The sequence below is a fragment of the Myxocyprinus asiaticus genome, chromosome 17 (assembly GCF_019703515.2).
Source record: "Myxocyprinus asiaticus isolate MX2 ecotype Aquarium Trade chromosome 17, UBuf_Myxa_2, whole genome shotgun sequence".
In the NCBI taxonomy this organism is placed as follows: Eukaryota; Metazoa; Chordata; class Actinopteri; order Cypriniformes; family Catostomidae; genus Myxocyprinus; species Myxocyprinus asiaticus.
Window position 1 is genome coordinate 33,881,720 of NC_059360.1, and position 15,157 is coordinate 33,896,876.

The 15,157-nt window shown below is 35.3% G+C and overlaps 1 protein-coding gene across 1 annotated transcript; it reads right to left on the bottom strand.

The window, feature by feature from the left end:
• Window positions 1–13,260: 13,260 nt before the first annotated feature.
• LOC127455590 (mitoregulin-like) lies at window positions 13,261–14,056 on the bottom strand. Its single transcript, XM_051723611.1, has 2 exons — window positions 13,818–14,056; window positions 13,261–13,561 (listed from the first exon to the last, which is right to left on the bottom strand). The coding sequence occupies exon 1, from the start codon at window positions 14,013–14,015 to the stop codon at window positions 13,845–13,847; it is 171 nt and encodes a 56-aa protein (XP_051579571.1). The 5' UTR covers window positions 14,016–14,056; the 3' UTR covers window positions 13,261–13,561; window positions 13,818–13,844.
• Window positions 14,057–15,157: the final 1,101 nt, after the last annotated feature.

The following is a 15,157-nucleotide window of genomic DNA, read 5'->3' on the forward strand; positions in this document are numbered from 1 at the left end:
AATCATTTATGCATATGTGTGAGAAAGAACGCTAGCTAGAATGAGGGAGGGCGTTCTTTGAGGAGGAGTGGTTCTTAAAAATAGAGCATTATTTAAGGTGCGGGCAGCCATGTGGGATGGTTCAAAAGCCCAGAAACACACAGCCAACGTATGACCAATCAAAACTAATCCAAACTAGCCCAATACCAACACTAAGCAAATATATAAATTATACTACTGTATACTGTACATTTTTAGATTTACTTTCAATTATAGTCCTACTGTATATAATGTAGACAGCAGCATTACATTTTTCTAAACATTATACAGTGTCATCAATGCCAAATCCATTGTAATATTTACAAAGTAACTAAATGCAATGCTTAAATGCAATGCATTTCAACTGAGGTTGGACAGTCGGGTTGCTTAAACAATATACAATAATATATTATGTAATATACAAGCAAAGCTTCTTCATATGTATTGCCTGTAGTTACCTTATTTCTGCTGACACTCTATTTCACCTGTAAATTCCCTGTATAAATGCAGTAGTGATGTTTGTTAGGATAGATATGGATTAATACTAGTTTTATTTTATTTATTTTTTTTTTTCATTTAAATGTAAATTAAAATTTACGTATGTGTATATTAGTATTATATAAATGAAATAATAAATACAAAATTATCTAATTTGTGTGCTTTGTCAAACCTTTAAACAGCGTAAATAAAAATCAACCCACACACTTGGCAACTCTGGTATGGTGTGATCCATCTTGCTGGGCAGGGTGTAGGGTGTTACATAGTAACAGTAAAACTATGTATTTGTGTTTTTAATATCTAAATACAAATGATAAAAAAATGAAATTAAACATTTTACAAAGATATATTTTATAGATTTTAGAACAGATATGATTAATTAGACTGTAGAACAGTTTGTTTCTCTGATCTGGCATTTCTGGTATTTATATTTTGATTCATGCTGACAGGACACTTTGCTTCAGAAAGAACCAGGGTGGCACGTGATAGGCCAGTCTTTATTGCTGGGCACTGCTGATGAGGTCATAGGTGACCTGTGTGATGTCAAAGGCTTGATGCGTGTATTGGGATGACAGCATAATTTCTACTGAGACATTTTGGGAAGGGCTATAGATGAGATGAGCACGTTGAGACTCCACCTCTTCGTCAGCCCAGCAGGGAGCGGGCATCTCCGCAGAGTACAACAATGGAAACACACTGTCCATGTATACGCTCAAAAACATCTGCTTTAACACATTAATGTCCCTCTGCAATACACACAGACACATGCATTGTAAGTCAAAAGCATGCAAAAAATATTAAGACTTACAAAAACACACATACTGTATGTGAACAGCATAAATAAACACTTAAAAATCCTAGTAGTATAAATATCTTCTAAAAAAGATCTTATCAGATCTTCTCAGGTTCCCCTCTGACTCTTTCCATGACTTCTGTAAAATCCGGTTTGAGGTTTAGCACTTACTTTAACTCTTGTGTGTGTGTGTCTCACCCTAAATGCCTCCATCAGGTCCGGCTGATCTAGAACATCAGGAAAGGAAGCTAGAACTGAACTGCAGATCAGATCTAGGATGAAGAACAAAACACCACTATAATGGCAATACCATGAAATAATTGGAAGTACATGAAGTACCATGTAACTAGTGTTGGGTAGCGTTACTTTTAAAAGTAACTCATTAGAATATTGCGTTACTCCTTAAAAAAGTTAATTAATTAATTAAAAGTAATTTTTCATGGAAAGTAAAGCATTACTTCACTTTTGCGATACTTTTTTCTCACAGCCAATTTCTCTTCTGCTATGCTATGCATTCCATACAAATACGCCATGCATTGCATACAAGATAGAGACATTACAGGTCATGCTAGCTCCTGTACAACACTCATGTCAAAACTACATAGTAAACAAACAGATATTTAGAAAGTAGGTCTTCGCATCATATTTATAACAAAGAATCAATAACATGAATATGCATGATTTGTTTTTCCATCAACATGGCAGCCAGTATGAATAATGAAGAATAACCACTGTCTTACCTAAAGCAGCAAAGTCCACCACTTTGAACTTGCATCATATACACTACCGTACAAAAGTTCACTTACTCATTCTTTCTTTCTTTCTTTTTTTTTTCACATTTTAGAATAGTAAAGTCATCACAACTAAGGAATAATAGAAATGGAAATTTGGGAATTATGTTGTGACAAAAAAAAAATCCAATATAAATCAAAACTATGTTATATTTTGGCATCTTCAAAGTGGCCACACTTTGCCTAGATTTTGCAGAAATGTACTCTTGGCATTTTCTCAACCAACTTCTTGAGGTATCACCCTGGGATGCTTTTTAAACAGTTTTGAAGGAGTTCCCATCTATATGTTGGGCACTTAGTGGCTGCTTTTCTTAATTATTCAGTCCAAGTCATCCATTTCAAAAACTTTTTTTTTTTTTTTTTAAATAAAATTTTCGTTTTGTAATTAAATAAATTAGTATGTTGACACAATTATATTTTTGTCTACAAAACTAATTTCAAACTTTTAAGCATATGTCTTCAGATCAGAAGGTTTTTAAGATCATGAGAAACATTTCAGGCAAGTGACCCCAAACTTTTGAACGGTAGTGTATGTCATCATGTGCTGTGCCCATCGACAATGCCAGATTCAACTTAAGATGTTTTTCAAAAGTCAGGATACAATTCAGTGGGGAATGCCAGCCTAACATGTTCAAGGAATAAGTCTGATGAATAAATGAATATTTTCTAAGTCATCTCAGTGCACGCTTGTTTTGAATTGTTCCACGGTGCATACAGACCCCACAACTTCAAAGGCAACACTGCATGTAACTACCATGGTTATGAAAATGGTACTCGTGCAGCACTGTAGAATGGCGTATACCCGATACATTATGATACCATGATACAAACACAGTACTTTTTTATAAGAGAAAGCTAAAAAATATTTACATTCAGATATTTAAATTCTAATTTATGTTTTACATTTACATTCATTTTCTGGCCTTGCCCTTTCTTAACATAGTTTACAGAAGGTACATATAGAGTTTTGATGTGACAATAACCTCAACTGGTAGCATATTTTACAAATCAAGTAAAAATTAGGAAGATAATACAACAATAACAATGAAAAACCAGATCCTTTCATAGAATCCCTATAAAAAACTCTACAGAGAGATAACTGAAAGTGGAATGTCAGATCCTGTATTAACTTTGACTTTTAGGCTCATCCATTTGCACTGATTACCTCTACAGAATCCAAAAAATGTGGGTGTCAGATAGTGTGTTACCTGCACTCTGCATGGTTAAAGAGCAGTTTAGGCTGCTTCCTGGACAGCAACATCTACTGAAGCACACCAGTGGGATTCCCTGAGGAGAGAGCAGAAGAGATCAGTTTGTGTGTCTGAGAGTGAGTTTGTGTTTTGAGAGATGTTACCTCTCTTAGTGGATGTAGCATCCATATCAGTGTCTCTCTCAAATGGTGTGCCGCCATGAATAGTGAGCTCTTGTGTCCTGCACAGAAGCACACACATCTCTGGGTAAGATGTACAATGTTTAATGTGTATCCATCATCATGTTCTGTACTGATATTAGTAAATGAGCGTGTTTGTGTACCATAGAGAAATGGGGGCTCCACATTCATCAAACAGTTTAAGGAAAGCCCAGTCACAGCTGAGATCACAAGCACTTTAAAACTCCTGGAAAACTGCTGACCCACAGAATCGTATTACTCTCGCAGAAGATATTGTGGTAACACTTTACAATAAGGTTCCATTCGTTATCATTAGTTAATGCATTAGGTATCATGAACTAACAATGAACAATATATTTTTACAGCATTTATTAATCTTTGCTAATGCTAGTTAATAAAAATACAATTGTTCATTGTTAGTTTATGTTAGTTCATAGTGCAATAACTAATGTTAACATATACAACTTTTGATTTTAAAAACATGTTCCTATCTGTTGAAATTAACATATTAACATACCAATAATAAATGCTGTAAAAGTATTGTTCATTGTTAGTTCATGTTAACTTATGTTGGTAACTAATGTTAAAGGAATATTCTGAGTTCAGTTAATCTCAATTGACAGCAAAAAATTATTTTGACTCACCCCTTCTTTTCTTAAAAAAAAAAAAAAAGAAAAAATAAGCAAAAATCAAAGTTACAGTAAGGCACTTATGAAAGTGAATAAGGCCAAGTTTTGGAGGGTTTAGAGATAAAAAAAAATAAAAAAAAATGAAGCTCATAATTTTATAAAATCACTTACATTAATTCTTCTGTTAAAACTAATGTATTATTTGAGCTGTAACATTTTTTAAATTGTAATTTTTACAGTCATTTTAGGGTTTGTTGACATTACATCATCATGGCAATGAAGTTGTAAAATTGGATGTAACATTACACAGAACTGGTTAGTAAGCAATTATATCATACTAAAATCATGTTAACATGCATATTTTGTGTATCTCTTGTGGCTATATTTTTGAAACAGAGAGTATTGTAATGTTTACAGATTGGCCCCATTCACTTCAGTTGTATGTGCCTCACTGTAATCCAGATTTTTGCTTTTTTTAAAGAAAAGGAGGAGCAAGTCAAAATACCTTTTTGTGGTAATCAATATTATGCCACACATGCTGTCGATTCAGCTTAACTTGTATTGAATCTGGAATATTCCCTTAACAAATGGAACCTTATTGTAAACTGTTACTGATTTTGTTTGCCATTAATATTTCTACATTTAAAATGATAAAAATGTTAATAAATATTATATTATAAATAAAAGGCCAATTTGATCAACTGGGTTGAGACTACTGGAATGTGTTTGTGAAAATATGAGAGGGTAATGGACAAATACTCTTTTGTCTTTCTGGGTTTAGATAGAAGGCCATATCAACTGGCTGGTATTGACATGTGGTGGTTTAAACTATAAAAATTATTCTTGCGAAGATTTTACGAAATTTAAGAAATTATTGCTTACATTTCTTATTTAGGTTACACCCAACTCAAACAAAATCACAAGATCAGGGGATTCAGAGTCACATCACAGGAAACAGTCTCAATCGAGTAGACAGTGCAGAATCCCAGTCATCTAAAAAAAAAAAAATAAACACACATTTAAGGTGAAATGAGGTATACATGAACAGAAATATATTTTATGTGAAGAAACATGTATATATCAATGTAAGTGTATATACACTCACTGAGCACTTTATTAGGAACACCTGTGCACCTACTTATTCATGTTATCTAATCAGCCAATCATGTGGCAGCAGTGCAATGCTTAAAATATTGCAGATATGGGTCAGAAGCTTCAGTTAATGTTTACATCAACCATCAGGTGCCAAAACCAAAAAACATCCAGTGAGCGGCAGTTCTGCAGACGGAAACACCTTGTTGATCAGAGAGGTCAACGGAGAATGGCCAGACTGGTTCGAGCTGACAGAAAGGCTACGGTAACTCAGATAAACACTCAATTGTAGTGTGCATAATAGCATCTAAGAATGCACAATACGTTGAACCATGAGGCGGATGGGCTACAACAGCAGAAGACCACGTCAGGAACTTTATTAGGACCATGGTGCTCATTGAGTGTATGCGTGTGTCACACATGTACAGTATACTGCATGTATTTGTTTGCACAGGGCTGTGTATGCATGTGTTTTAGTGTAGTTTAGTCTTACTCTTAGGGAAAAGCTACAGGCCTTTGGGCTCTTCAAGCTGAAAGTGGCTCTGACTGTGTGAATGTTACTCAACCTGACAAGGGAAAAATTTACATCAAACTTCAGGAGAGAGAGAGAGAGAGAGAGAGAGAGAGAGAGAGAGAGAGAGAGAGAGAGAGAGAGAGAGAAAATGGCATTATGTACACAACTGCATATCTGTGTATGTGTCATAAACACCAGTATGCAATTAAGGCTCATTGTGAAGACAAATGGGTTTTGAATGTGCTTTAGAATTGTTCCATAGTTTACAATGACTCATTCTGAACTGTCAAAAGAAAGATGGGCTGTATACAAATTAATGTTATTCTATGATACTATGTGTATAAAACATACTAAAACACTTCCTTGTCCTCCCTTTCAGACTTCAAATCCACAGTGTACAGAAAGAATTCCATTTTACAGATACTGAAGGTTAAATTATATATTTGAGATTAGTTTGTTAACCAGACTCAAGACTCAAATATTCTAGTATATTACACGTATGTTTTGGATGTAAAAAAAAAAAAAAAATTGCTGTTTGTACATTTAAAACTTCTTAACATATTCTTTAAAAAAAAATTCTGTTCAGCCACAGGGACATCAGGCACCTATTTTTTGAGGAGGCATTAGTGGCAGTTCTGGCTCACTTGGTTCCCAGGGCGAGATAAGACATGACCTAAGTGGAAAAAAAAAAACACACTTGTTAATGACTTTGTAGTTCCTTATATAAGTATAATAAACGATAGTCTTATGGTACAACTTTATTTCATATGAAAAGGAGACCTGGGTTCAAATCCAGACTTGGCAACATTGCAACTGAACTTGATCACCGTCAATTTTCGATTCATGGAAATTAACAGCTTTTGTTCAACAGCAAGAAAAAATTAGTGTGTTGTAACATGAGTTGGGTAGATGATAACAGAATTTTTTAATTAAAGCAAACAATCTTCTGAACAAAATAATGCATGATTTCTGCAAAGATACAAATCATTTTTTAAATCCACTTGACTCATCAGTTTGAATGGGCAGGACACCTCTGTCCAGGCCTCCATGTTATTAATCCCGAGTCTGATTTATTTTTGTTTTTAAATGGTTCCACTCTGATTACTGCACCACATGATCAACACATGATGTCAGAATCTAGTCAGAACCCAAACGAATCATTACTCAAGATTTTCCACAAAACATCTGTATGTAAATGTCTCTATGCTAAAACCATTCAGATGACAGAGGAGGAAATAATAGTGGTGTAGGTGTGCAAAGATGTGTGTGTGTGTGTTACCTTGGTTCCATTAAATGCACAGAGACGAACGTGCCTGCTGAGCACCAGTAACCCAACCCACAGGGATCATTATACACCTCCAGAAAGTCAGGGTTAAACTCACTCGAGATGGGTGCCCATGAACCTGGACAAATACTCACAATCCTCATAAATGCTCTACATGTTTACAGAGGCAGCCAATACATTTGTTATACATAATATATTAGCAAATTATATTAGTGTATGTGTATTGCAGTTGGACACCTTGCCATTGTCTGGGTCCAGATGGAGGACTTTAAAGGAGAGTTGTGATTGGTTAAGCTTGGGCTGAATGAAGTGACACGCCCTGTAAGAAGTCCCTTCTTACACAGCACAGCAAAGCACAACACAGACACAGATGAGTTTGTATGATATCATGTATAATGAATCTGAATTCTTACCATAGATCTGAATTTTTTCTATAATATATTTAAAGTATAAATCAGACAAAACATCCAAAATGCATGTCCTTTCAGCTACTAAGGTTATGGTGGTGTGTCTACTGTATATTTGTATGTGTTTGTGTCAGTGTCAGAAACTAACTTTCAGAGGCAACATTTCGCCCCAATATTTGATCTTTACTAGAGCACGTGTTCTAATCATATAAAAATGTCAAATACTTAAATTTCATCCGTTTTATTAACGTAAATTCTCTATCTGGGTAATTATACATTCTTTTCATGCAATAAAATGGATGCCTTGGCCTACAAATATATCAGGTGTTAAAAATAAAACACAGAAGAACTCGTTATAGGGGCATAGTGAAGTCCGGGGGCATTTTTGCCCAAAAACCCTGTTCATTTCTGACTGTGGTGTGTGTGTACCAGCCAAGGCAAAATACTGAGGCTCTTTGGAATAAAAAAAATCCCAGACTGGCTCAGTAAAGATAACTAATGATCCTCCATGCTTAACCTAAATTACACAAACTCGAAGCAGTACTGATCTAGAATCAGGTAAAGACCATCCTCCAGAAGCCTGGAGGAATGGCGGCCATCGCTGCCAACATATCTGTGGCATCTATCTGCACATCAAGCACACTTCAGTACGTGTACATGCCAGTCTGTTGAACACAAAAAACTACTTTGAAAAGCAATGATTCAGAGAATGTGAAAACTATGGTGCCATCTAGAGGAGAAAGAGGGGTATCACATGGACTTTTCTTCCTCACTCTCCCCCTCATCCTCATCATCATCATTCTCTCTCACACTTTCCTGCTGAGAAGCCATCTGGGAACACACAGTTAAAGTACATTAAAAGACTGTGATTCAGCTGTGTCAATTTTCTAACATCAAAAATCTGATTTCCTACAGTACCTGATATGAGTCTTTCTTGAGATTAAATACAGTTTATTCATTCAAAAGTTTCATTCATATTTATAAACGTGTACAACCTCGAACAGTCCCAGACAGCTGTGGAATATGCTCCAGACTTAGCATAAAAATACAACAATGTACTTGTAATAAACAAACACAATGAAAGTTATAAGATCCATCTGAATCACATCCAATCTGCTGAAAAAGCTGCCCCTTTCTAGTGCTGACTTCACACTGAGTACCTGGGATATTAGGCACACCTTCAAGAAGGTTTTGGGCACCAGACCCTTCTGTCCTTTTGAGTTCTGAGTCAGCCACCATACATCCTTACTTTTTGAGACAACTTTCAAAACCTCTCCTCTCTGGAACACCATTAAAACACAACAAATCACTCAGTCCATGAAAATAACTACTGTTCAATGTGAAAAAGTATTTTTTCATTAAGAATAACTACCTGGATACTGAGGTCCCCCTCCTCCTCTCTAGTGAATGCACTGAGAGCAACATAGCAGACAGAACCCTGTCCTGTTGCAGATGAACCAATATCTGTACCCTCATCAACACTGTCTGCATCATCATCATCATCATGGACTTCTTCTTCAGCATCTTCATCCTCTAAACTCTCAATTTCTTTATCACTGTCTTCCTCCTCTCTCTGCATGGATGAACTAAGTCCAGCCACTCTACATACAAGGAAATACAGACTCTGTAATATATCTGACCACTGTCTGATGAAAAACTACTTAGACATAAACATGTTCCTAAACATAAAAGCATAGCAGACACAGTGCCTTCAAATTTAGGCAAAATTGTTAGTAAAAGGAGACATCTGTGATCTGGCTACATGCCATATTGATGTATCTTCTGTTCAAATTTCTTTGTAAAGTTTTTCCAACAGGATCTGAGATTAGTTTTCAATGAATCTAGTATTTATTAAATGGGTATGATACCTGGAAAAAAATCAGGTGTTCAAGTTTTCAGCTTTTCTAAGAATAAGCCTTCCCTGGGCAGATTTTAAAACTTTACAGATTGTTGGATGGACAGAGAGATAACTGATCTGGGATCTGAACTGGTCAGGTCTATTACTTTATATCTAATTACTTTTTTGTCAAAAAAAGTTGTGTAATATATTACATATTAAATTATTGTAATCAGAGTACAGGTACTGACTTGCAATTAATTTAATTACTTTTAAGTACATTAGAGGGTTATGCTGATTTCTAATATATTATTTATGTAGTTTTAGAAAGTTTTAGAAGGTAACTTAAAAGTACTTTTTCCAGTTAAAGCTACACTATGTAACTTTTTTTTGTTAAAAAAACAAAACAAAATGTTATGAGAGAGTGCAACAAAAATCCATCTTCCAAACCATGTATTTACTTTACCTGAATACACTTTGATAAACTTAATTATATTACATTATAAATATATTAGAGCTGTCGGGACGGATTTCGTGGGAAATTGCATACAAACGTCATTTGCCCGTGCGTGTTGATGTCATATCCATACACAGAGAAAATAAGATCCGGCTACTGTAGCTCGTGTATGTTGTGGGAGTAGCATGAAGCTGAAAGTTTTTTGTCACAACGAATGAGAAAAATTGACCATGGATCATTCAAAATGGCAAACCTCCAGGGAATCACCGGTTGTAAAAACAAAGAAACCCCGAACAGAGCAGAGTCTACAAGCAAAAAGGGAAAGCGACAGTCTATAATAAAACACGAGTTCTTTATTTATTTGTCCATTTGCTCTCATAAGATGTTCTGTATCCATGTGTACACCGGTGCCTCCAACCACATTCATAAGCACAGAGAAGCAGAGCCGAACCACAACCAAAATAATGTCATTCTGCAAGATACATGCAGTTTTATTTTTTAACCGCTAGTGGGCCAAAAGTTACATAGTGTAGCTTTAAGTAATTAGTAAAGTAATCTGATTACAATTTTAGAGAAATTATTAGTCATTTGTAGTGAATTACTATTTTTAAAGGGGACAGGAAGTGCTATTTTTTATAATTTTATTATCTTCCCTGAGGTCCAATGATAAAATTATAAATGGTTTATTTTTGCACCAAAACAGTCACAATTTAGTAATATACAGTACTGTGCAAAAGTCTTAGGCACATAAGATGTTGTCTTAACAGTTGTCTTAAGGTGGTTATTTATATCTGCTACTTTAGTGCGTCAATAGGAAATATACATGTTATACTCCCAAACATTCCTTTTGCAAATAGAATAGAATAGAATAGAATAGAATAGAATAGAATAGAAGAACAGGGAGCCCTGCAACAGATGGCATGGCTCCCCACTGAACATCGAGCCAGTCTTGGATTACATGAAGAGACAGGAGTAATTGAGACAGCCTAAATAAATAAAAGAACTGTGCTAAATTCTCCAAGAAGCTTGGAACATCCTATCTGTCAACAACCAAGAGAAACGTGTCCAGGTTTACCTAGGAGAATTGGTGCTCTTTTGGAGACAAATGTGGTCACATTTAATATTAATTTAGCTTTTTTTATGTTTACTGGACTTTGTATGACATTAATTGATGATTGACAACTATTTATGGCATTATTTTTGAAGGCATCCTCACTATGCAACATGTTTCACAAGTGCCTAAAACTTTTGCACAGTAGGCCTACTGTACCTCGAAAAAAATAAAGTGAAATGTTACAACGTGCCCCATAGGTGGCAAGAACATATAACAAGAATATATAACAGCATAAAATCCCCCTCTAACAACTGTATCTGATCTAATTAAAAAGTCTAGAAGATAAACTAAATTTTCATGCCATTTATTACTTTTTTTATCTACACAGTGTTGATATGGCAACAAGTAAACGAATGAAGTTTCGTCTTACCAGCGTGTGTGGAAACGTTTAAATCACGTGTCAACTAGCCCCGCATTAGTTTGTGCCCCAATCTCCCCTATAGTATTACTGTTGTAAAACAATGGTTAATTGTAACAAAACCATGATTTCTGCATAGAAAATCATGATGACAGAAGTCATGGTTACTACAATATTATATAGTAAAACCATTTAACAAAAAAAAAAAAAAAAAAAAAAAAAAAAAAAACTTCTCTAAATACTAAATTAATATTTTAACGTAATACCTGCTCTATTTCGCTATACATGCATCGACTTAAAATGCATTTCAAACTCTACTGCATTTTAAGGATAGATGAAATGGATACGAGGGATGTTGTGACGCGGCTCGAGTGTTTTAATCATACGAGGAAATCACACATCTCCGTCAGCGGAGTAGGGAAACGTATCTTTGGCAATGAACACCCCAATCGCTTTAGTTATTGTTTTATACCTGTCCGAATCAGCACTGAGTGCCTGCGTAAAAACGAATGGGAGTGTCTGAGTGTCTATGTCTGCAAACAGTGCCTGTTTTGTAAACGTTTTTCGAACATCGTTGTTGTAATTGACTGCAAAAACAAAATGCTTCCAAACAGGAGACCTGAATAAGGAAGGGGGCGGGGGGCGCTTCTCTGTCAAATGTCACTTGACATTATCAACTACACACAACGCTTGCAGAACAGTGATGTCATCAAGCTGACCCACGTGAAACACGCTGAGCGTATTCATCTACAGATCCATTCAGGTGCATTGGTGGAACTTGTAACTGTGCGTGTCTATTTGACGCTTCATTTTCTTCGCAAAACCTTGTGCTCCAGATGCGTCAATAAACTTGAGGTGAACCGCGGTGCCGATGCTTCCCGAACCGTACGGTTCGGTTTTTTACCGAGAACCGTTACACCCCTAATCTCTTCTGATTAGAACGCATCCATTAAATGCATTTGAGCAGCCTTTTCTTCCTCTGAACTTTGACCTTGAAAGTTCTTTCCCACAACTTTTGGATTTTAAAAATACACATTTTTACCATTGATGACACCAATGACATGAAAAAAAAAAAAAAAAAAAACAAATGGGACAAACATTCTTTTTAAATCATCACTTATGTTCTTTTGCTTATTTGCACACTTTGTTAGGCCTTGCACTAATGCTTGACCTGAGAAAACAATAGTTTCAAACCATTTCATATTATTTAATAAAAAGGTTAGGTTATACAATTATGCCTTTTAAATTGGGTTAACTATTTAAAATCTTTATGATGACTAAAGTCAAGGGACATGTGTCATCTCGATATTTTGATGACCCACTTATGCTTGGGTCACAACCAGCGCCAGGTTGAGCCTCCCCAGGGCCCGGAGCTAGCTCATGAATATTAATTAGATCAAGAGATCTATAGCTCTACACAGGCTAACGTCATAATAAACTAATTAATATTCATGAGCCACGCCCCTAAACATTCGCTCATGACTGAAAGTCGCAAACTACCAAACATACAGTATTTCATCACAGAAGACTTACCAGTGACACATATGTCGATACTTGCCTTCTTCATGGTCTTCTTGAAAGCAAGCCCTCAAATAAATCTTTGAAACCCAAAAGGTGCAGGGGATCGTCGTGCTGTTTACATTGTCATCGTACAGTTCGGTCTGTTGTCTTATCTCTTATCGCAGAGACAATTATAGCCTACATTAAGTAAGCCATTTGTAGGTTGTTTTCCCCCGAAAAATGTAAACACTGGTTCTGTAGCACTTTCAAAACTTTGTTCCTAGTTTGAGTGACAACTTCTGGCTCAACCAATTGCGTGACTTTGGGGAGGGAGTACCTGTAATACACTGTTTAGCTGTGAATTTACTCGTTTTTTGCAAACAATAGCAACCTAAGAGTGGCAAGAGTGTTCCAAAAAACTGTTTAGAAATATGAATTATTTTTTACAGTTTGGTGGTCCGAAATTACACAATTCATATTAAAATTCATATTTGATCCAGTGGCGGGGCCCGGAGCTGCAGCCCATGTTGCCCATTGAGTTAACGCGGCCCTTGAAATGTGCTGGCAGAGTCAAGAGTTAATAAAATATTTCCATTTATTTCCACAGCAACAGGCACAAAGCACAGACATGGTAACAATGTGATTTATGGCTTGAACAGACATTGCGCAAAAAAATCTTACAAATACAACATTTTGCTGACAGTTTAAAGTCTTTGAAAACTATATTGCTGTATTCCAGTCTGTAGATTGTGTGTCTTTGCTCCAAGATTGAAAGCTTGATCCTGCTGAATGGAGAGGTGCTGTTATCCAAGAAAGACTCCTCATTCTGGTTGTGCAGTCAATACTGTCTCACTTCGGGTGACCTTGTTAACCGTACACTAGAAAGTGGAAGAGCAGGTATGTAAACCATAAAGTTAATGCGTCAAACAAAACTGAGTTGCACTAAGCAAAAGCAGGAAAGGCTCTTGAGATGACTCTGAAAGTTACAAATGACACTTCTGACACTAGACACATTGTAGAAACCGCGTTGCAAGCGAGGAAAACTTGCAACATTCTTACAAATCTCTTATCTAGAGTCTGTTTACAAGTAAATCTGATGGTGTCATTGCTCTTATTATGAAAGGCACGTCTCACCAGGTCAGCTGTGCTATTTTGCATCTGTCACGACAGATCCAGCTTCTTTTGTGTTTCTGCGAGTTTATCCTGTAACCGCTTCTTCCGCCAGTCCAAGAACCTTCTTCGCATTCTGTTTGCCTGCCAGCCGGCTACAAAGCCAACCGCAAAAGAAGCGAGAATGGCGACCTGTAACGTCCTCTCCGACACATCAGCCATGTTCACCTCCGTTCAGTCTCTGCTCGGGTTGGGATCGCTTGTGGAAACACGTGTTTGAATGGAACCCGTGTCACGTGACTTGGACGTACAGAGAAACTCGAGGGCAACTGTCACAATAAAGTATGATGAATGAAACTGCTCTATTTAGTTGCATATGTTCGGTTAGAAAGGGCACATTTTATTCAGTTATTCTAATCTCTACCTTTTCCTCTTCTAGGAGACGGAGATAAGAGTCATGGCCACATGAATTTTGCTATATTTTCATAGACAATTCATATAACAAATGTAAGAAAGGACAGGAGAAAAAATTAATTACAAAAATAAACTATATTGTTATATGTATTTAAAAAAAAATGTTAAGATAAGTCATGAATTCCAACACAAAAGTCTCTTAAATGGGTAGAAATGAATCTGACGCTTTTGAGAGAGTGTTTCGAGATACTGGTAAAATTCACAATAGAAAATTTGATATCTTCTTTGACTATCTACATTTATAAATGTCATATTTACCAATAATAATAAATCAATTGAGTACATTATTTTTTTCCAATTTTTTTTTAATCTTCTAAACCAAAACAATTTTGCACAAATACAATAATTTGCAAAAATATGTTGCATACACACACATGTAAAAAAAAAAAAAAAAAAAAAAAAAAAAAGACAAATATCTTTTTAAAATCTTCTTATGAGCTGGTTTATTGGATAAATACAATAAATAATTTTAAATGAAACCTGTATCTAATTGGTGACAGAGTGATTTTCATATACATACATACATACACATGTATATATATATATATATATATATATATATATATATATATATATATATATATGAAAATATTAGTCACCAATTAGATACAGGTTTCATTTAAAATTATTTATTGTATTTAAATATTTATACAGTATATATATATATATATATATACATACACTACCGTTCAAAAGTTTGGGGTCACTTGCCTGAAAAGTTTCTCATGATCTTAAAAACCTTCTGAACTGAAGGCATATGCTTAAATGTTTGAAATTAGCTTTGTAGACAAAAATATAATTGTGCCAACATATTAATTTATTTAATTACAAAACTAAAATTTTATTTTAAAAAAAGTTTTTGAAATGGATGACTTGGACCGAATAATAAA